The sequence below is a fragment of the Aotus nancymaae genome, unplaced genomic scaffold (assembly GCF_030222135.1).
Source record: "Aotus nancymaae isolate 86718 unplaced genomic scaffold, 86718_ANA_hifiasm-v0.15.2.pri h1tg000003l, whole genome shotgun sequence".
NCBI lineage: Eukaryota > Metazoa > Chordata > Mammalia > Primates > Aotidae > Aotus > Aotus nancymaae.
This window is the reverse complement of record NW_026988414.1, coordinates 57474151-57498864: the sequence shown is the minus strand read 5'-3', so window position 1 is coordinate 57498864 and position 24714 is coordinate 57474151. Positions and strand designations below refer to the sequence as shown.

The following is a 24714-nucleotide window of genomic DNA, read 5'->3' as shown; positions in this document are numbered from 1 at the left end:
TGTGACTATAGATAGTCCTGAAAACACAAACAAACAAAAATGCAATCCTTAAGCCAAAACCAATCTCCACTTTTCTCTCTCTCCCTGCCATGTGATGCACCAGCTTTGGCCAAAAATCACATGTGTACAGTGAATCCTAAAAAGCAACTAAATCCAGATCCACACTGAACCATTCTGAACTCTATCACACTTCCCAGCGCTTTAAATAGAATTCTACTTGAAACATCATACCCTGACTGGCCAAGGGATTCTTTGGGTTCTCTTGCTTCATCCAAGTGATCCAAAGTGACCCAGGTTCCACTCTGCATGTTCGCTTCTGTAGCCTTCTCCAAGTCGAGCACAGAAGGATTAAAAAGAAAACACAAATATTGGCATAGGTGACTTGAGGTTACTTGACCTTTCCGAAGGAAGACTTTTTTGGCAATTGTGTTCTGGCAGCTCCCTGGAAGGCAAGGCCAGCACACAAAGAGGAAGACAGGAAGCCGGGAGCTGGCCATGTGTCCTTGGCAGGCAGTAGTGCGGCAGGGTGAACCACCTCGTCCCTGCCAAACCAGAAACAGTGGGGAAAGCCCAGCTAATTGGCAAGTCACAGCCGGCTACAGTGTACATCCTCGGCTTTAAATGCCTGATAAAGTAAAATGGCATGCCAGACCCTAATCTACTTAAACAGGATCCTCCTTTACTTTCAAAAACTTAACTTGCCCAATTTGTGTTTCCTTAAGGAAGTGGTAAGACAGCATCTTAGAACGTTAAACGCTGGGAAAACTTAAAACAACAAAAAAAAAGGAAAGATGTGTTGGAGTCTCATTATGCTTACAGTCATTTTACTGTGTGAAAGGGTCATGTATGTTTGTCCTTTTGGTTTTAGCCAATAAGACTTCCACTTGCTCATTTATTTTTATTTGAAAGAAACTTGCAAGTCAACACTGCAGACTGATTATGATTTCAGTTCATTTGGAGGATCCAGGCATTTCCTTTTTAATTTCACAAAACTCTTGAAGATATCCAGGGAGACTGCAGAGCTGTACCCAATTTCTAGTCAGCTATTGTTTTTATTTACACATTAGTTGGCTCAATCATATTTGCTAATGTAATTCTGTATGTACCAGCATAAAATCACCACTTTCTGAATCTTTTACTGCTAAAATGGGGAATGACACAGGGAGAATGGGAGCAGAGGGGATTGTGCAAATAAGCTGCTCCTCACTGCTGCTGCTAACAGAGTGAATCCAGGCACCTGGAGCCTGGGGCATAATTTTGTCCTTAGGTCTGAAGGTGTGGTAAGAGCAATTTAAAGGGGTGTGCTCAGTAGTTGGCATATTTCCTTCTATTTTCTGTGAAACCGTTCATGCCTACTTCAAAACTCAAACCAAAATTTCAAATTAGCTTCTCCTCCTTAAACTATAGTAGCCAAGGGTGAAATTTGATGAATAAAATGCAAATTTTCTCTCAGAATTGGTAGAAGAGAAAGATTACAATAAATATAATCCACTGTTTTCACTAGAAGTTTCTTAAAGTCTACAGAACATTCATCCTTTAAGCAACCCAGGACCCCAGAATCTGTTTCAGTGAAGTCAGACCAAGGAATAAAATACAATACCAAAACTCATATACTCTCTGATCACAATCTGAGATAAGAAAATAATAATCCTCATACCTAACACTAGCTCTCAGGATCAGTTAAGTCTAAGTGTGTGTTTCAGCTCCAAAATTACTATTTTTTAAGATACAACTTGACTTTCCCAGACTCTACTTGATTTTTCATACTAATTATCCCTAGCTTTTGGAAATTCTCCTTCCCTTTTCCTTTAGGGCACCACCACTCCTTTCTAGATCCAATCTTCTATTTCTGAGGGCTTCTTTCTTGTCTTGATGGCTATCTCCATCTCTTCTGTTGGTCCCTTAAATATTGGTGATCCCAAAGACAACTCATCCAACCTGGCCATCTTCTTGTCTTTGTATATTCCCCCTCAGCAAATTCAACTAGGTCCATGTGTATAAATACTACCCATTTTTTTTGAGAACTCCATGTCTCCATATCTAGCCCTAACCTCTTCTTGAACTGCACAATTCCTCCTGATGTTGCTAGTGCACAACCTTTGAACAGTGTCACCCCCCCTCCCCCAACCAATCCATATCTCAATTAATGGCACTCACAGTCACTCGGTTTTCCAAGCTGAAAATGCTCACTCTGGAAACGCCATCTCCTTAAAGCCTCATATTCAGCTGTCAGCCCAGACTCTATCTACCTTTCAAGCCCACTTCCCCATCTCCATCCCAACTGGTGCTAAGTCTCTTATGAAGCTTCACGTTTTTACCTCACAATAGCCTCAGCCTCTTCAGGCCATTATGATTCACTCTTCACACTATAACCAGACTCCATCCTCTGCACAGCCACCAGGAATCACATTTCACCCCTTAAAACAACTTGGTGGCTTCCAATTGTTAGCCAGAATAAACTACAACCTCCTTAGTAAAGCATTCAAGGTGCTCCATAACTTGGCCCCAGCTTAGCCTCACTCTCACAGAAACCATCACCCTTTACCCTCCCTCACACCTACCCTAACTTCCTAATAGTCTTCTTATCATTCCTAGAATATGCCGAGCAACTTCAGGGCTGTGCCTTGGCTCATATGCTTTCTATGCCTGGAATATCCCTTATTTGATGCGAGACAAACTCCTAATTCATCTTTAAAAGCCCTTGAATTTCATCTGTTACATCCTTCCTGAACCTTATTGTGCCATCTAATGAGGCCTCCCTCTGGAGCCCATATCGTCTTGCTCACACTTCAGTGCAGGACCCGACCAGTGCATTACATTGCTTCTCTACAAGATTGCGACCTCCTGTATCCCAACTTACCCTGCAGAATTTTGGGAATCTATTTAAATGGCATAAAAAATGTTGTCTTGGATGTACTACCCATGAAGAAATTGAGACAAAAAGGATTAATTCCCAAAAGAAAGACAAAGTAATCTTAGGCCAGGCACAGCGGTTCACGCCTGTAATCCCATCACTTTAGGAGGCCACAACAGGTGGATTACCTGAGGTTGGGAGTTGGAGACAAGCCTAACAAACATGGAGAGGCCCTATCTCTACTAAAAATACAAAATTAGCCAGGCGTGGTGGCACATGCCTGTAATCCCAGCTACTCGGGAGGCGACGCAGGAGAATCACTTGGCAGAGGTTGTGGTGAGCCGAGATTGGACCATTGCACTCCAGCCTGGACAACAAGAGTAAAACTCCATCTCTCTCTCACACACACACACACACAAGCAATCTTTTAAAAAAAGGTCATAATGAGCTATCAATTTACACAGGTAGTTAACATTCAATGTTCTGATTGTGACATACACAGATGACATTTATTCATTTGTTTATTTTTTTGAAAGGACAACACCTACAATGGTCCACGTATCATCCTTGGAGCTCAGTCTACAACAGTCAATAAAAAACGATTTGTTCCTGTCTTCATGCAGCTCACAGTTTCATTTGTACTATGTTGACTTTCATTCACTTGCTACCAGGTAAAATGTGCTCTCTAAAAAGGGGAGCATCACACACTGGGGTCTGTTGGGGGGAAATAGGGGAGGGACAGTGGGGGATGGGGAGTTGGAGAGAGATAGCATGGGGAGAAATGTCAGATATAGGTGATGGGGAAGAAGGCAGCAAATCACACTGCCATGTGTCTACCTATGCAACAATCTTGCATGTTCTTCACATGTACCCCAAAACCTAAAATGCAATTTTAAAAAATAAATAAATAAAATAAAATAAAATAATTTACAAATAAGCAGAATCTGGAATCATTACATTTTGAAAATAAAAATGGACACTCTTCACACACACACACACACACATACAAAGATTTAGTATGGGATAAACTTTTTCATTTAATTTTTATTTGTAGCAACTAAAACATGAGAGACTAAAAGCCACAGACTGCACAAGCATTGTTTAGCTGTGATAAGCAGAATGTGTAAAGGTGGTATGATGACAGAACAGCTATTGCAGCATAAAATAATGAGACTATAAAATAATGAGACCACAGATTTAAAATTCTCTGACCTCTAGTTAATCTTTCAGAACAGCTGAAACGGATCTATTGACTAGTTTGGGAGCTGAACAGTCAAACACTATTTCAGAATGAAAATTACTTTGTGGTCACACCCACTGTAGAATATTGATAGAGTCAGAGTAAATGAAAGTCTCAAAGGGTGTCCTGAGAGAAAACATCATAAGAACTGGCTTTCTGCTACTAAAATCCATCCTCAAGGAAAAACAAAAGCTAATTAAAAAAAAAAATTGTAACCAAGGCAAAGTTTCTAAATGGAATGACATAAAAATATCAGTTGTACATTTTTTGTCTTTTAGTAAAACGACCTATATGTATAGCATTTTATATGGTTTTCTCTTATTTATCTGAGAAATGTGTAAGCAAATCTATGCAAAGAGATATCATGGATTGTGATGTCATATTGCTTATGAAAAAAAATCCTTTCTACAATGTCGATTAATACCAAATTTAGCTTTAAAACTCCATGACCTCTACCATTTTTTAGGTTAGCTGAAAAGGATCTATTGACTAGCTTTGTGAGCTGAACAGCTGAATGCTACTTACATAGAAAATTATTTCTTTCACTCCATAAGAATAATTATCATGGCGATCACACAATTATTATAATTATATCTGTAAGAACTGTTATTGGGAATTTATCTTGAAACAGCCTCATGCATTGCAGGGGACATTTATCTTTTTTAATGATCACTAACACAAGAGTCTTTTTTGTAGCTATGTAAGTGATTTTTACCTCTTTCTATTAATATCCTCTTGCATGCTTTAGAAGCCAAAGGAGACAGCCCCCACTTTTTTTTTTTTCCTAAAGCAATTGTTTCAGTTAAGCCAGGCCCATAGCAGCTCTTGAGACAGAAAGCTACCCTTCCCCTTCACGGCAACATAACATTCACAATGTGCTTTCCTAAATGGATGGAAAACCCCTCAAAAAAGCCCCTCAAATCTGTGTTTCATAAACTGTGCTCTAAGAGAAGTAGCAATAAAGTTTATTACAGACCTAAAGTATCTGCATAAACCCGGTTAATTGAAAAGTGGGTGGAGAAGGCTGCCAAATTAAATGTTTACATTAGCACAGCTGTATTGTAAAAACATTCTGCCCCCTGTGCTTTGTAATTATAAGATATTTCTGGACTGTGTATCTCTACAAAGTTTATCTCCACTGCCAAGAGTGTCTTGGCACGGAGCGGCTGCAGTTTTTGGCAGCCAGGAGCTCTACGCGCGGGCAGGATCTAAAATGGCTGCCAAGCGGCCTCCTGAAATGTCGCCGGCCTGCGCCCGCCTCACCAAGGGCAAAGGCCAACCTGGCTACCCGGGCCGGGTCTAAAGTCTGTCTCACAGGAAGCCAAAATGTGTATTTCTCTCATAAAAAGACTTGGTACCACAACTTCTGTGTTGTAGTAAAGCTGTTTGAAAAACTAGCTACAAAGCAGTATTAGAATACTACCAATTAGAAAACGGTGACAAGGGGTCTTTTACGAAATTCTGCTGACCTCAACATTTCAATCACACATAATGCCCGCAATATTTTCTGCTGATTAAAGAAACTAGTTTGATTTGTAGGGGAAAAAAAAGGTTAAAAAAAAATTCTGGCCATATTAAAACATGCTATAGAGAAGCACGAGCCAAGCCCACACTTTCCCATTTGCAATGGCAATTTCGACATAAACTTAGAATCTCTATCAAAGCATACGTGTTTGCAAAAAGAAAACAAAAAATTAATTTTTTTCTCACCCTTTAAAAGCCTGTGTTTCTCTTACATCGTTAAAATAACATTAACAAAAGAAAACCTTTTCATACCCTTCTATGGCAAAGGCCTCAAAAGTTGAGGAATTAGCTCTCTCCTCCCCCGCCCGCGTCCAAGATGCTGAAAGGAAAGAAGGCCAAAGGGAAGAAGGTGGCTGCGGCCCCTGCTGTCGTGAAGAAGCAGGAGGCTAAGAAAGTGGTCAATCCCCTGTCTGAGAAAAGGCCTGAGAATTTTGGCACTGGACAGGACATCCAGCCCAAAAGAGACCTCACCCGCTTTGTGAAATGGCCCCGCAATGTCAGGTCGCAGCGGCAGAGAGGCATCCTCTGTAAGCTGCTGAAAGTGCCTCCTGCGATTAACCAGTTCACCCAGGCCTATGCTACTTACAAAGAAAATTGTTTCTTTCACCGCCAAACAGCCACTCAGCCGCTTGGCCCGCAACTCAGACCAGAGACAAAGCAAGAGAAGCAGAGGCTGTGGGCCCGGGGTGAGAAGAAAGCTGTGGGCAAAGGGGACGTCCCCACTAAGAAACCACCTGTCCTCTGAGCAGGAGTTAACACTGTCACCATTTTGGTGGAGAATGAGAAAGCCCAGGTAGTGGTGACTGCACATGGGTCCTATCAAGCTGTTTGTCTTCCTGTCTGCCCTGTGTGGTAAAATGGGGTCCCTTACTGCTTTATCAAGGGGAAGGCAACACTGGGACGTCTAGTCCACAGGAAGACCTGCACCACTGTCGCCTTCACACAGGTTAACTGGGAAGACAAAGGAGCTTTGGCTAAGCTGGTGGAAGCTATCAGGGCCAATTACAACCACAGATAAGATGAGATCCACCATCACTGAGGAGGCAATGTCCTGGGTCCCACGGCTGTGGCTCTCATTGCCAAGCTTGAAAAGGCAAAGGCTAAAGAACATGCCACTACACTGGGTTAAACGTACACTACTGAGTTTTCTGTATGTAAAAATAATTAAAATAATACAAATTTTCCTTCAAAAAATTTTGAGGAATTAACTATGTTTGAGGCATAACACTGGAAAAAATTGAGATCAAATACATAGTCTCTGTAAATAAGTTCTAAGGGGTGACCAAAGGTGTGACAAAAATTGAAGGAAAGAAGGAAGGAAGGGAGAGAGGGAGAGAGGGAGGGAGGGAAGGTAGAAAAGGAGGATGGGAGGGAGGGAAGGAAGGAAGGGGAAAGGAAAGGTGGAAGGGAGGAAAGAATGGATGGAGAGACTGCATGGAACTAAAGATATATACTGATTTGTTCATAGTAGGAATATAAAAAAAACTTGAATAAATTTTTTAAAATACTTCATAAGTGCACCTTCATAAGTACAATATATACACAAGGTATATATTGTCTCTGTCCTTTTATTCTCCATTAAACTTAAATTCCAGCTAAAATTCTATGTTCACAGCTGCCAAATATTGCATAATGAGGTCAGTGGATTTTTCTTTTAGACTGTTCCACAAGTTTAAGCTCAGGTTGAGAGACACATTAGGCCTGGTGTACTCCTGTAATCATCATTGGCAGTGATTACTGTTCTGTAATCTAAGCTTCAACTGAATCCAACATTCTTGCCTTCGCTGAAAGATAATTCAGAGGTGAAAGATGAATTCCATAATGCTGACACAAACTGGTGGTATTCATCACAGTGCTTATTCACTAAATGCCCAGTCATTCTAGCTTGAATTGTATTATATGTCCACACACTCAACACAGTCACACCAATATTTTGTTTATTTAATTTTTTAAAATCCCCATTATAAGAGAAGAAAATCTAATGTCTCTTTAATGGTATATTTTGAATAATGTCTATTCTCCAGTAGTCACCTGAAAAACACATATACACACAGGCACACGTGCGCGCGCACACACACACACACACTTTCCCTGGACTTTTTTTTTTTTTTTTTGAGATTTTTGTCTCACTCTGTCGCCCAGGTTGGAGTGCAATGGTGCAATCTTGTCTCACTGCAACTTCCACCTCCCAGATTCAAGCAATTCTCCTGCCTCAGCCTCCTGAGTAGCTGGGATTACAGGTGCACACCACCATGTATTTTTTTGTATTTTGGTAGAGACAGGGTTTCACCATGCTGCCCAGGCTCGTCTCAAACTCCTGAGCTCAAGCAATCTGCCTGCCTTGGCCTCACAAAGTGCTGGGATTACAGGTGTGAGCCACTGGGTCTGGCCCTTACTAACACTCTTAAAACTTGAGCTAATTTTCTTTCCTTTCATGAAATTTTACGGTTTGATACTGCTAACTTACTACCTTTTCTTCCTTGAGACTTTCCAAATTCTAAAACAACAATCTGCTCAACAAACAGAAGAATTCAGTAAGTGTTGATTGACCACCTAGTACCTGCAAAGAGACCCTGTGCTATTATATAGAGAGTTATGATATTCAGACAACATGTTTTACAAAAGAAACCTAAGGGATGGTTTCAGATTTTGCCTGTGTCTTAGTTTCAGTCATGTTTAGTACATATTGCCAAGTGGGTATATTTTATATCCCCAATGAGAATACAGTTTTTGGAAGTCATACTCTATGTCTTACTGACTGCACAAGACAGTGCAATGCATGTAATACTGTCACCTACAACTGAAAGGATTCCATTGGGGTTAAATGGCAATTAGTTGTGTAAAACCCCATTATTCCATATATTGTATGTGCTTACAATGTTAGATTATCCTCCTCTTCATCAGCAAATATCTTCTAGATGAACAGTAATAAAATAATAGTAAGGCTAACAGTCATTATTTGTTTACATTCCCAATACTGTTCTCAATAGTACAGTATCCATAGAGTTCATCCTTGCAATAACACTAAGGGGTGCTATTATTATTATTCCCATTTTCAGATGAGAAAACTTGCCTAAGCCTATCCAACTAGTAACCGAAAAAGCCAGGAATTAAACCCAAGCCAGACCGATCCCAGAGTCCAATCTAAATGACTGTCTTCCCAAATTAGAGGTATCACCACTGGACAGAAAAAGAAATACAGTACAGGTAGAGGTTTCACCTCTGCAATTACAAGCCTCCTTAGTCAGTATTTTCTAATTTTTGACACATACCTTCCCAATTTTCCTGGCAACAGCCTCCCTTGAGTGGAGGCAGCTGATTGTGGTGAGTTTATGTTGTGGTTTGGTAATGTGCACAAACTGGGAGAAGGATGAGACCAGAAAACCCCTTTTGCCCATAGCATGCCACAAATTGAGGACTAAGTCCATGCATGCAGCTGACAGGCAAAGGGCCAGCTCGGCATGAGCAGCTCCATGCAGGGACTGCGTGTGACACCAGATACCCTTTTCAAAGCCACTACCTTCCTTCTTCCCCACAAACCTCTTCATCTCCCACCAAAGTCCTGAAGCTTCACCACAGGATCAAGTAATTCCCCCTCTAAGCCACATCTTGTAAATGACAGTCTAATGTCTCCCATGTGTCATTTTTCACACGAATGTTACTACAGTCTTGGCTGTACTTAACCAGATTTCAGGGTCTGATGGTTTTTCTACAGAGACAACATGACCACAGAGAAGAGCCAGTTTCCATTATCACCTGAAAGACAGATCCACCAACATAATGTTCATTACTTTCTCATGGGACTCAAGGAAACAGTCCAAGGTCAAACATTTCCTTGGTTGAATTTAGGTGGTTGGTTCCCATACAGAGGACAGCACCATCAGATTCACAAGGCCACATGTGTCAGCATGATGACTTGAAAAGATGACAAGCTCCACACAGTGTTCAAAATCTAAATTCAAATACCACTTCCTACTCCCTAAATAGTTTTATCCCTCAAAAGTCGCTTTAGAATCATCTTTCCACTTTTATTCCATATTTGCAGTCTGACTTTAATGACCTCAGGGTAGGCAATTTTTTAAAACTCCAGGCAGGGCCCGATTCATCTATACAACAAGCAATATAGGGTGTTAATAAAAGACTAAGAGAGTAAACCTATATGTGTTCAATGTAAAGATTTTTTATTTCAATTGGCAATCATTCTGACATCAAGGTTAAATTGTCCGAAAAAGGAAAAAAAAATTACATTTCACTTTAAATTTGTTATTTCAAGAAAATTGAATTATTCTCATGTTTACTTGTGGCAAAACAAGAAATGACTTTGTCTCAGAAATGTTAGTATGAATTAAGATTAAATTCATAAAAACAGATATGGCTTAAGTTTTTATTTTACTACTTTGAAGGTGTAATGTACTCATTTTCCTGGTATTTTTACTTACAAGAGCTTTTTTTTTTTTTTAAGGAATCTTCAAACAAGGACTTTTGATAGAGTGGTATAAAATTATCCTATTCTGATGACTACAATATAAAAATCATTTTGCCAAAAAACATCCTAGAAGTTTCCCTCATTTTAGGTACTTGGGGTTATTCTCATAAACTGAGGACCATTAAACAATGCTTTGAAGGTACATAGTATTCTATTTGGAGGACAAAGCATATATTCAAAAAATGAAAAAATATTCATCTTTTCTCAAACTCCAGTATTAAATTCATCTAGACCCACTGACTCACTTAATCTGTTTTTTAAGTTTAATTAACAATATGATATTATTTCTGCCCTCATCCCTTCCTTGCAAAACCCCACCCATAAGGGGGAAGGAGAAACAAAGATGAAAGAATAATAAAATTGTACACAAATAAAAATGAAATGTTTTCAGACAAGTTATTTTTTTCCACTATCACTTTCTTACATGATCTATAGCAAAATTATGTTGCCTCTGTCTTATGAATCATCAAGACATCATAGTCCAGCCTTTTTCATATATAATGGGAAAAATGCTGTAGATTATACATGTTTTGACATGGAGATATTTTTAATTCACTTTTATAACACGATTATGTTCTTTTCATCATTGAATAATTGTCCATTTCCAATACTAAGCTGGTATTTCTTTAAACAAAGTCCATGTTATTGCACTGCTGATAACTTTAGGATTTGGAAGAAGGATCACAATTCATAAGCAAATGCAATGACGAGCACTGACAAAGACTCAACATTTATTAGAAGGCAATTGCTAGAGAATGTGGCTTTAATTGTGCATACATATTTTTATTCATTAAGATGAATAACCAATAAAATCCCACACTATGGTGTCCCAGCCTCATAACACATTAATAAAGTTTCTTAAAGGTTTTGGCAGGGGGCCAGCACAGTCCATTAACTCTTTGCAAGTTATAAAAAGAAGTAAAGTCATTTCAGTCTGTTTTGTGGTTATGAATGAAACAGCAGGCGGCCTGTATGGAAACGTCACTTTGGATATGGTACTGGTAATGGACGCTTTGCTGCGCAATCAGAACAGTGTGGGGAGAAGTTAATGCATCCTACCACAACCCAAGCCCAGACGCACTGAAAAGCTAATTTACTTAAAAGTGGAGGGAAAAGAGCAGAGGACTCCAAGTTTGGAAAATCTATTTATTTTGCTAATAAGCTGTCACACTGCCTCTGGGTAAACTTGCCCACTGTGAAACCCAAAATTACAGAATACATTTTAAGTGACTAGGACTGCTTTTCCTGATTACTTTTTTTTTTTCCTTATATGAAGGCTGGATCATAAGTTAGAAAAATGCTTTTTATCTAGTACAAGAAGCAAAATTCTATAGTTTATACTTTTTGCTTTACATACTTGAATTAAGTCATATAAATAACTGCAACAATTGGTAGCTACGTATTTGTCTCTGACTTTGACTAACAATTTGAATTGAAGTGCTACACATCTCCCCAAAGCTTTACAATGCCATCTGTTCTCATTTTTCATGACACTACAAACATTTTCCTTTGGAAAAAGGATTCTGTATTTTGCTTCCTTTTTAGAATGAAAACTGGAAAACTTGAATGAAACTAAATATATAGAGAGGCGTCCAAGTTGTACAAGTAAAGTAGTAAATGTAGAGGGTATTTAAAACGTTTTTATGGTTAAGATCTCTACCCTTTTCATCTGCTCTACTGAAAAGACAAAAGTTCTTTTTTACTTTAAGATTTTTGCAAAAAATAATTCAAAACTTTAAAAGTACCACAAAAAAAAAACCTTAAAAAATGATTAAAACCCTTGAGTTGGAGAAAACCAAAAAATCAGAATTGCTTTACAAATTGTTTTTGGCATTTCACTTATGAAGAAAATATACTAAAATGTAAGTACACATACACACGTGTGCACATTCACACACACACATACACACACACGCACATCCCTCTATTAATCCCTACCCAAATATAAATAGCATCATTAGTCAATTACTTCTGATTGTTAAAACCACAAATTGGTTATAATGATCTGTCATTTTATATGGCCAAAGAATAAAATTTCAAGCAGAAGAGATAATTACCATAAGTACAGTAGAAAACACCATTCATTATTTAAATTTTTTTTGAATTTTTACTGGAAAAAACAGAAAGAACATTTTTAACTTTCAAATGTAAACATTCATCACTGAGTCCTAAGAAAACTTCCTATTTCAAATTTCATTTGAGTCAGTGTTAATATGCATCAAAATAGCTGTATCTCTTGTACACTGTGGATTTTCTGGGAAGTTACTCATATTTGATTATGTGAAAGTAAAAGAAAGTCTAATTAACAGGTTGAAATCATATTGAATTTGTGCTTCTCTGTATACATGATCATTTTATCTCTGTTTGGACTGAAAGCCAAATACTCAACAATAATTCCCTAAAAATTTAGAGTATTAATTACATACATGTATTTCTACGATGTCAAGTATCACCACAACCTCGAAAAATCTGGGGTAAAATTAAAATTTTTCATTTAACAACAAGACTGCTCTTAGCTTAATCCTCTACAATATTGTATTCAAAAATAATTTTTCTGTGTGATTAACAGTAATATTACCTGGGCTTCTTTAAAAATCTGGAATTAGAATTCAATTTTAAAAACTGCATTAAACAACATCCCGGATTCAGATGTGAATGGATCTGGGAAGTTTCTTAAAAGAAATACATTTAATCCTAGATCAATAGTAAGAAACAGCAAGGAATTGCATAGATATAGGATATAGGGAATATATAAACTGGGTCTACATTGGTTAAGAAATAAAGTTAAATAAAATAATTCTATTCACTTTAAAATGACACTGTGCTGAAAAACAGTAAAAATAGATAAAAGCTTTGACCATCCCACTGTCTACCTTAAAAAACTACAATTTGAATCCAGAAGACAGAATCCAGAGCCAGGCACAAAACAAATCAAAGGAGTTGGCGACCAGGGCAATGGCCAGAAGTTTACCGTTTATATGAGAGTCTGTGCTATCCACCCTGCAGGGCTGTCTGAGGGTCTTCCCACATCCTGTGCTTCCCCAGCTGGTGGCTCCTCCACGTCAGCCCTCTCGTGCATTCCACAAGAAAATCGGCGTTGAACGTTATAGCATACTGTTATTGAAAGTGACTGATTTGTGACATGAATATTATACTTTAAATAAAGGAGTTATACACTTTAGAAAGATCTTCAGCCTCTAGAAAGAACTGACATTTAAAAGACTATAGTGTTCAAAGAATGATCTCTCCATTGACCAGAATACCCACATCAAAATAATGTACCACTGGGTTTTATTAGTAGCTGCAATTTAGCCCATATTAAATGGGTTTAGTGTTAATGCAAATACTTTGCCATTTATTATAGAATAAGTGTCATTTCTAAAGGTAAGTGGACATTCCTTAAAAATGAACCATTCTAACACAAAAGAGGAACAAATTAATAAATCCCTGAGACAGCCTAGCCTATGGCTATAAGGAGTGTCTACCTGCTTAACTGGGCAACCAAAAGACTCATATAAATAATTAGAATATTTATTTCTAATTGATGAAAGCCAAACTACTCCAATTCACTTTAAGGTTGATGAGTCACATAAACCACTCATTGACTTAATTTTACTTAGAAATTGCTCATATACTTTTGTTGCTTTCCTGGAAGGTTATAGAAATGATTATATACTCATTTAATTCTTAAACTGAATAATCTCCTAAAGGGCAACATTAAAAATACTAAAGTACAGTGCACTATGTCACAATGTGCTTAAGTATCCTGCTAAAATAAAAATTAAAACAAGGTTAGGAAGTAACTAACAACTAGGTTAAATTCAATCCACAATATAGATTTGGGAATTTCTAATTAAATTTTCCATATTGTTTGAATGGGTTCACCACTGAGTAACAGTGTGAATAATTTAGGAAATCATCTCCAAAGTTTATAATTCTTCTGGAAAACACACACACACACACACACACACACACACACATACAATTTTAGCCTGGTGCCATGGCCCCAGCCTGTAATCCCAACACTTTGGGAGGCCAAAGTGGGCAGATCACCTGAGGTCAGGAGTTCAGGACCACCCTGACCAACATGGAGAAACTCATCTCTACTAAAAATACAAAATTAGCCGGGCATGGTGGCACATGCCTGTAATCCCAGCTACTTGGGAGGTTTAGGCAGGACAATAACTTGAACCTGGGAGACAGAGGCTACAGTAAGCTGAGATCGTGCCATTCCACTCTAGCCTGAGCAACAAGAGTGAAACTCTGTCTCAAAAAAAAACAACAAACACATTTTTAAAAGTCTACACTTAATATTTCACATAATATAATAAATAAATGTTTGCTAGATGATTGGATTTAAATTATATGATAAAAATAATACTGCACACACTTACAATGCTTTACAACTTACAAAACACTTTCACATAAGCCACCTTATCCTAACAACTGTGTTAGGTAGATATAACTATGCCCATTTCATAGATAAGGAAATTGAGGCTCACAGAGATTAACTGTTTTACCCAAGGTCATAGCTCTAGTAAATTCACTGCTTAGAGAATAATTAGCTTAAGTTAAGATAACAGCTACTTCCTGCTTCCTCATTCCAGTCTCAGAGACACACAAACACAATATGCATCACATATAAAATGTGATAAAACCAAAAATTATACAGCAATCATGTTTATGCATTACATGTTTATGCCTATTTCCATTTGTACTTTTGTAAGCACTGTGTTTGAAAGGTAATATAGCATATAATTATACCTTTCTTTTTAAAATGCTATGATAATCTCACTGCCTGGCAAGTTTCCATGGCAGAAAGACTGGGCACAGTCAGGTGACTGGTATTTCATGATTACCATCCACCAGTAGGTTGATCTTTAGAAAGTTATCTATTCATGCAGGCCCCCGGGTTCCTTCTTAGTCACATAAAGGATTTATAATTAACACTTCCTAAGTCGTGTCCACCATCCATTCTCCACAGCAGTGGTTCTTAAGCTTTAACATGCGTAAGAATCACCCAGAGAGCTTGTCCTAACACAGTTTCTGGCCCATCCTCAGAGATTGGATTTAATAGGTCAGGACAGGGCCCACGAATCTGCATTTCCAAGAAACTCATAGGTGATACCAATGCTTCTGGTCCCGGGACCACACTTTGGGAACCACTGATACACAGTAACATGGGAAACCAAAACACTTTAGAAAACGAAAATCCAACGAAGCTTCTCTCCGGAAGACTTCAGCGGTTTCCCCATGGCCCTGAGTATAAAGTCCAAAGTGCTAAATGAATAACAGTATGTGAACATTCAGGTCTCCACCCAGATGCATTTCTTAGGATCCCTTTCAGGGCCTTTTCTGGCACCTCAAGCTGCTGAGCTGAGTTTTGTGTCCCTCCTCTGTGCTGTTAGGAAAATGTGATTCCCTGTGTCCTAACAATGTAAGGAACTGTTACACATGCTTCCTCGCCTCTGTTCTCAACCCGCCAGAAGTGATTTGTAAACGCACCCCCAACTCCCACTGCTCCACATTTAAGGGAGAAGAGTCCCCTCATTTCACCTCACATCTTTTTACTTAAGAATCGATGCCACTTTCGGGCTACACATCAGCTCCCACTTCCAATGTTTCTAGCAGAGCCCTCCTCAACCCTTCTCTATTACTCCCCACTCTGCTCCCCAAATAGGCCACATCCCAGCCCCCCATTAATTCCCCTTTCTGAAGAGGCGACAGAGATAAGGAAAACCCAAAGAGAGAACCTGCACTCTTCTGAGCACATCCCTGAATGAGGTACCAAATTCCCCTTCTCCACCAGCCCGCTCTTCTCCTCACAAGGCCTGGATGTGCTCAAGGCTCTCAAAGCACACAGGGCATGGACCCAAGCAGTCACATAGAGCCCCACTTAGAAGGTCCCCAGGCTTGGTTTCATGCTCTTCTGTCACTATCTTGACATTCTTAATTTTTGAACAAGAGGCCCACACATTAGGCAGCCGGTCCTGAAGGCACATTATGGAGCTGGAGACATCTCAGCTCCTCGGCAAGCACACATTACCGCCTCCCATTTTCACCCACACCACCTCAGCAGCACAGCTCCCAGCACCCGAACAGAAAAGTCACGTTTTCCTCTAAGAACTTGCCATACTTCCTCCTTTCAGAGTAAAACAAAATTACATTATGGATTATATCATCCTTTTTATCTGAACTACCAGGAAACTTTTAAACACATGATGCTAATTAATCTGGCAGATAACATTTTTGAAACCGATGGTCTATAAATTTGTACTGTTTCCCATATTTTGATTCTCTATTTCTATTTCCTTGGTCCTGCCTCTTTTTTCCATTTTTCCATTGGAAATTCATCATTTATTTTACTAAATATGAATATCCTACTAAGAGCTGTTTATCCCACAATCCAGTACACACAGGAAGGAGGTATACACAGTACAGAGAGCCATCCTATACAATTTGAACTTAAAGAGGTCTGACTTCATAAACTATGTGTATACACATGCATACCTATGCTTACATGCCCATTAAGAAAATGTGGAAACAAGAAATTTAGGCTTGAGAGCAAGGGCCAGAGGAGAAAACAAGGGGAAGGAAGAGATTTACTTTTCATTTTTACCTGTATATAGTATTCAATTATTTTCTGTAAGTATGTTACTTATAATTTCTCAAAGTAAACAGATTGGTAAAATGATCTTCTGTCAAGCTCATTAACTGGGTGCTTAGCAGAGCAAGAAATCAAAAAATAATCACTAAAGTAGTTTTTACTTAATCTCCAAAGACACCAACTTTCACATCGGTTTCCCATAGACTGTCTAGTATATTGTAACCAAAGAAAAAGAGCAGGCATAAATACTCAAAACAGTAAACTTGAAAAATGTAACCTCTGGTTACATTTAATGGTGTTAAATCAAAAATAGTAAAAATGAAAACCGTAAACATCTGCATATGTTAGTTGAAGACTATGTTAAGAAGAAATGATTATTAAAAGTTAACTAATAGGAAAAAATGTGAGTATTTGGGGGTAAAAAATTGTCAGAAAGCAAATGTGTAAAAAGATATATTGTCTTGAAAATCCTTGCTTATTCTAAATGTAAAATGAATTTTGATTCTATTGCAAAGAAGTTTAAAGTGCATCATCAAAAAGTCACATAAAAAAGTAAGTACTTAAAAAGTGATCAGATAATTCACAAAGATTATTCCCAAGAAGTCAAGATAAAGATGACCCATTTGTTAACAGTGCTTTTTGTTTTTCTGGACAATGTACTGAGAATGAGTATAGCTTCCTATGGTATGCATAACTTCCTCTGTAATACTCCAATTGTATTACAAAAAGCAAACATTACTTTTGTTATCAAAGCAAATTTAATAAAGAATTTTCAACTATCTTGTCCACTCACTTGCTTTGTAATTCAGATAAATGACTCAACATCTCCAAGCTTCTTTCATCATCTTGTAAAAGGCAAATAGTAATCTTTCCCAAGCAGCAATGTACTGAGAATTAATTGAATTGCTTTATGTAAATTCTCAGCAGGATACCTTGTTCATGGGGGGTGTGCAATAAATAGGAGGTATAATCATCATCACTCTTAGTAATGACAATAAAGCTGGTATATTTTCAATTCTATTGGATAAAGTAGAATTTAAATTTAGTGAAAAATAATGTTCATTATTAAGAAATAACACAGACTTCACATTCATAAGAAAAGATAGGTTGGCAATGGCTACTTTAGAAGCTACCTAATTGCCTGGTCATGACTTTTTCTTTGCGTATTTTTCTAAAATAAATTTAATTAATAACAAACTATCTAAATAATTTTAATTGATAATCATTTGCAAAGAAATAAAATTTGACAATCAGGCTGAGCTTATCCCATGGGAAAGGTATCCACTAACATGGTGGCATACATTAGTTTATCAAGTCACTTTGCTGACACTAAGTCCCTGTTCAGAAACTAAAAAGGCTCTGGTTTGAGAAAAGCCAGAAGCAGGAGGCAAGTGGGCTCTGCCGAGGTGTACCTGTATCCACAGGTAAGAAGGAAGGTTCTCCATTCTGTGTGTGTGTGTGCGTGCGTGCGTGTGTGTGTGTGCGTGTGTGTAGCATCGAAAAGGGGGTGAGTCCCCACAAGAAAGAGTGAACCTCAGAAGACAGATGCTGGAGAGATGCTGTGTCCTCCACAGGACTCATGTCACCACAGTCACCATGCCCAGGTCAGGTCTACATAGCAGCCACTTCAATTCCATCTTCCTTTTGTGACATTCAAGGCTATGCTGACTTTACCAAAATTGTTTTCAGTCAAATTTTCTAAAAGAAAGGAAAATAAGCATACTTTTCTGCTAAAAACTGTTGTCAGACAGGCCCATAACTAAAGCCATTTCATACAGAATACCCTGGCCAATGTTTAGCACATGGTGCTTTACACTGAAAACTTTAAAAACTAGAACAGCTATCCCCATCTACCTTCTAAAATAATGTTGTAACAGCATTAATAAATGATGAATAATGTTTGGACAGTGTTTATTAGAGAGAACTTAATGAAATAAAGTGGAAGATATGTGAAATGACTAATATTCGAATTCATAAGCATGTTATGTCCCAAAACCATATTTTTGGTATCAAGGTAATCATTTTGATCAATTTCCTAGTGTTACTTAAAGAATAGCATTAATTTCTAAAACTTCCAGATAACAACTTTTTTCCAGGCTACTGCTTCTATATATGTATATGCAACTCACACTAATTCACACTTAAAGCAGATAGAATCTAAATGAGCTCTTCTTACAAATTATTTCCAGAAAGGGCATGAGCAACAAAAAGATAAGATATAAATTATCTAATTATTGAATAATACTAGGAAATTCTTTTAAAAGATACAAACTAGGCCAGGCACCCAGGCATGGTGGCTCACGCCTGTAATCCCAGCACTTTGGGAGGCCGAGGCAGGCAGATTGCCTGAGGTTGGGAGTTCAAGACTCACCTGATCAACATGGAGAAACCCCATCTCTACTAAAAATACAAAATTATCCGGGTGTGGTGGCTGTAATCTCAGCTACTCAGGAGGCTGAGGCAGGAGAATCACTTGAACCCAGGAGGCAGAAGTCTCAATGAGCCAAAATGGCGCCATTCCACTCCAGCCTGGGCAACAAGAGCAAAACTCAAAAAACAAAAAAAAAAAATGATACAAACTAAGCAATATTTACATTATTTTGCAAGACTTATCAAATCCTGCTCCAAGCAGTCATGTTGCTAATTATCTCATTTAAGATATTACTTCACCATATCAATACTTATTTATTATTTTATACTGTTCCTTTTCTCCAAAAGACTTAAGAAAATTTACAAAAAACACTCCCACCACTGAGATAAAATAGATAAATCAATTTAGGTTAAGTAAAACTTAAGGTAAGAAAATAAATATATATGGGCAGTGGTAGGGCACAAAAATGTAAGCTTTTAGGTCTCTGATGCTTTGCCAGTAAAGCTGTACTTTCTGTCCCAGGCTCAGTTTCTTCCGTGTTTGCTGGGAGTTCCTGTACTATTCTGTGGATCTGACAGAACTTTTAAGAAGGCAGGGGTTGCTTTGCCTAGCAAGTGAGTAAGAATAATGAGGTGAGAGTTCCAAGGTGGCATTTGGAAGGCATACCTTTTCCCAGAGGAATCATACTGAAGAAAAAGGCCAGTGGTCCAGGAAATAGCGACAGACATTATTACCATATTGAAGCCAAATAGAAAGTAAAATACTTCTTTTTAAGTTTAAAATTGTTTTGTTTCCATGATATACTCAAGAGTCTGACTCCAAATAACAACCTCGAAACCCTCTTTCTGTTTTCAGTGCTTTCCTGAACTACCTAAGTGTTTTCCCTCAAGCAGCACCAATAAAACCCAGATTCCACCCACTGGCATTCTGTCCAAGCCAACACAGCTTTCATAAGGTGCTTTACATACATGCATGTGAGGCATTGAAGGTCTTGGGCAAACAGTGACGCACTATTGTAGAACTCCAAGCTGGGCTCCTAACCTTCTGAGAGACTGAGGACTAGAGATGTCACCCGATCAATGAACAAATGAATTTTCTTTATTTTTTAATACTGTACTTTGGTATCTGGCTTATTGGGAATTTTACCAAAGGCCAAAAGAGGCTACTATTACTGTCCAGATTTGGTCGGGGGTTTGCCATCTGAAATGTACTCTTTTCCCCTAGGAGCTGAAAGCGGAAATGTACTTATTTAAATGCATTGGCCTTGATCATAGTGGATGCCTAGATTCCTATTAACCTTTAGTCTTGTAAGTCCAGGTTAATTTCAGTTACTGATCTACCCTTCTTTCAACATCTCTATCATCAAACGACATTTATTAAGTACCTGTTTGTGTATCTTACTCTTCGAGGTACCACGTGGAGTGATTTCTAAAGAAACACTTCTTGTGCCCTAGGGAACTTAAAATCATTCCTCTCACGGTCTCCTACTGGCTTTAACTGGATACCATTAGATAGTTGCCTCATTCTTCTTCTGCAAAAACCTTTCTTCAGTGCTGGTTCGTTAAGGGGTGGCTAATAAAACTCATGTAGATCACCCAATTTGGTAGAAACTCTGATGGCTTTAGCCCTTCATCTCTCCTAAATGCTGCATCTTATGACGTTTGGCACAGCTCTGACAATTCCCTATCTGCCATGTAGAAAAGAGTTTTGTGTTTGTTTTTAATTCTATGTATTTAGAACTATCAATATATTCAACAAGAAGAGTAAATCTATGATGCAGATAAATTATGTTACTTTGAATATTAACTATTATATAGATTGACAAATACTGCTATTTTATCTCCAGAGAATTTTTAATATAGAGTCCTCTTGTAGCACTAGGGGAAAAAAAGTCTTAAGTTGAAGAGATTTTTCCAAATAAGATGTAATTTAGGGTTACAATGTCAAAACTGTAAACCTAAAATTAAACTACTATCTATTTTTGTTTGCAGGCTTCTTGTCTCAAAATTACAACCACACTACATTTGTTGCAAAAGAACAGACTCAAGCCAGGATTTTGTTCATTCACACGTTATTCCTGCTTTACACGTATTTTATGGAGGAGTTACTTTTGCTGGCATTTGTTTTGTTTTGTTTCTTTTACTAAATGGTGAGTAATGTTAGAGATAAATGTAATAACTGCCTCCAAACACTCCAGGGCAAAATTTTGGAAGGAAAGCTTGAGTAAATATCACATTTGATGGGATTTAAGAAATTGAGAGTTCTTCAGATGACAAGAAAGTGTTCTTTTTTACACAATGGAATTAAAGCTATGGTGAATAAAGCAATATATTAAGAATTTTCTGGAAAGCCAGTATCTTGAATCATTACATCAGAATCTACTCGGTGACTCTTATAACAAAGCTTCAATGCCTGGGAAATTGAAGAACTTCACTCTGAGAGGATGGAACTACACCAAAAACACTTCTCCAACTCCAGTCTTGGGAGAGGATCAAAGCAACAGGCCCTTGTCCCTGGTAAACAGTAATCTGGGCGTACTACACTTTCTTCACGTTGAGCCAAGGAATTTCCTCCTGACAACAGGCTGTGGTCTGATGGGCTCATCCACCTCTTTCCAGGTGGAGAGAAAGCAAAATCAGGAACAATATCCCCTGAATTCTCCTCAGCAAGGATTATCAAACACCTGTTTTAAATTTTAATCTCATTAGTTGTTATTGATAACAATGACAATGTAGATCCACTGCAAAGGCTTATACCACAAAGAAAACACAACCCTTTCTAATTAGTACAGGCTTCATAAACAAGGCCAAGACACCTCTCTGAAGCTATTTTAAAGCCCTTGTTGTGGTTCACAGGCTCAGAGAGAGATGCTTTGAATTCTGCTTCCACGTACTGTACTAGGAGAAAGACATGGCATTCTCCAAATATCATTGAGAGGCATCTTTACCGCAAGGCAGGATTGTTCTGGGCACGGGGCCCCCTTTCCGCCACACCTAGAGTTCCAAGGAAACCAGAAGCCCTGCCTGGGGACCCCAGTTTCTTCTCCACTGTCTCTCTGAATGCTGGACTTGCAGTCTCCTCAACAGTGGATCGCAGCCCATAGCTCTCATATCTTTTTATACCTGTCAATCCCACATTCTCAACCTCACAAACTCCCCTGATTCACTTCCTCCTCTTCCTCCTGCCCTCTCAACTCTTTACCCTTTTCTAAGGAAACGTTATTTCCCTTTCAGAAAGCCCCCTTCACCAAAGTGTAACTTCCTCAGGAAGAATTGCAAAGAATCAGCCCAGTGCAGACGAGGTTCCACCACCCAAAGCTTCTGCAATCCATCCAGTGAAATCAATCCTCCTGCGCGCGCACGCGCGCGCGCGCGCACACACACACACACACACACACACACACACACACACCCCACATCCCATCTTCATCTTCCTATCCCTCTCACCCCCTCCCAGGAGGGAGTTTTCTGCTCTGAACTGGGTTATTCTACCTAATAGCCCATCTACTCCCTGACCTCAGAAGTCTGAACTCCTCTAAGGCCTCAATCAACAATGAGATATTAAACTCTGTATCCTCAGGTCAAGCCAAGCCAAACGTTGACACACCAGGAGTCTCTGCCCCTCTGACCCCAGCTTCTGGTTGATATTCCCACATTTCACTTGAAATTCAACATCCTCTCCCTTACAACCTGGCTACTTCTCCATATGGCAAAGTGAAAGCCTTCTCCAGCTTGAAAAGTTAACTGCTCTACCTAAATTCCAGATTCTGAAGTTTCCTTTTCTTTGAATAATATTACAAATAGTTACTAAGATGCCATACTGATTATGGGCCAGGAACTATGCTAAACATGCACTATCTGACCCAGAAATTTTAAGAACGCTATAAGGTATAGATACATTTAACTGAATCACACAATATTTGCAATATTCAGCTAGATTTAGCCCATGAAACTATTATTTTGTATTTATATATATCTATTAGCTCCATTTTACAGTTTGAAAAACTGAGGCTCATGAGACAAAGAATATTCCTCAAAGTCATATAGCTCAGGTATATAAGATCCCAAGGCTCACAGCCACTATACCACATTGCCCCTCAAGCTTCTCTTATTCCTCAGTTTTACACAGAGCTGGTCCTGTCTGCTGACCTTTACTTAAATAATGCTCATGTCCTCTCCACAACTTCTTTTAACAGCCCGGCTAAGACCCACATTCTCCCATGCGGTTAACCTGACAAATTCCAAGCCAAACTGACCAGTCTTTCTTGGAATCCATACTATAATTGGGCAAGTTGCCCTTCTTATGCCCTGTATGTCCTCTAATCATTTCTTTACCAGTGAGTCGTCTCTTCTCAAACTAAACTGCATACTTGGCAAAGCTAAGAAACTCCGGTAAGTATGTCATTTTTCCTTTCTAAACCACCATATCTCAATTATTAAATGAGGGTGTTAGAAAAAGCTACCCTGTTTAAGAGAAAGCATGAAGAGCCTGTCTGCTTAGTACCCCCCTTCATTACCTTTCCCTCCACAAAGCACAAAGGAAGCAAATCTTGGCTTGAATTAGGAGGTAGCAAGTTGTCAAGTTCTCCTTTTGATTCTTGGATCCCCATTTCCAATGCACTGGTGCTCTCAGATCTCTTGCTATTGCAAAGACTTCCTCCCTTGTCAACTGTTTCCAGTTCTTCATCTTTCCAAAACACTTTCTACATCCCACTAATATTAACTTATAAGAACACAGCTTGGAACATGTAACTTCCTTGTTTAAACACTGGCAGAAACTCCCCATTATCTACCATGGAAGGCAGAATTCTAAGATGGTCCCTAAGACTTCCTGAACCTTCATCTACAGACCCTGCATTGTCCCCAGGACTGTGAATATGATAGATTTTACTCCCATGATCAGACTATGTTATATGGCACAGCATACCTTAAGAAATAATTCAGGTAGGTCTGATCTAATCATATGAGCTCTTTAAAAGCAAAGGGTTTTCTCTGGCTCATCTCAGAAGCTAAGTCAGAGAGATTCAAAGCATGAGAAGAAATTCATGTGCCCTTGCTGGCTTGACAATGGTGAAAAATTGCGGTAGTCTCGAAGGGCTGAGAGTAGCCCCCTGACAGTCAGCAAAAAATTGGGACCTCAATCCCACACCCACAAGAAACGAAATTTTGCCAACAACAGAAATGAATTTGAAAACAGATTTTTCCCCAAGATCCTCCAGATGAGAACTCACCCCAAGTGGTACTTTGATTTTCATCTTGTAACAGTGCAGAGAATGCAGCAATGCTGAGCAGGACTTCTGACCAACAGAACTGCAAGCTAATAAATGGGTGTTGCTTCAAACCATGAAGCTTGTGGTAATTTGTTACATAGCATAAGAAATTTCTGTACCTACTGAGGAAATCCATTGCATCAGATGGCATTCAGGGTCCTTAAGGGTCACTTCCTTGATTCCAGGCTCAGCTTACCTGACACTAATTCACACACCTCAAGCTGCAGGTGAGCTGGCACTCTGAGCCTTTGCCCATGCTACTTCCCAGGCTAATCTGTCCTTCTCTTTATTCACTGAGTTTAGAAAGCTGCATTCCAGGACCAGGCACAGTGGTTCATGCCTGTAATCCCAGCACTTTGGGAG

General features: G+C 38.7%; 1 protein-coding gene across 13 annotated transcripts in view; it reads right to left on the bottom strand.

Moving 5' to 3' along the window:
* The window catches only part of NFIB (nuclear factor I B), a 236631-nt gene that overhangs the window by 117805 nt on the left and 94112 nt on the right, over window positions 1–24714 (bottom strand). Inside the window, exon 1 of one of the 13 annotated variants that reach the window (XM_064381546.1) lies at window positions 232–294. The exons of the other annotated variants lie outside the window; for them this stretch is intronic. Coding sequence (XP_064237616.1) covers window positions 232–271 — 40 coding nt within the window. The 5' untranslated portion in view covers window positions 272–294. Of the gene's footprint in view, window positions 1–231; window positions 295–24714 lie in introns of those variants that run through there. 13 annotated transcript variants of the gene reach the window in all.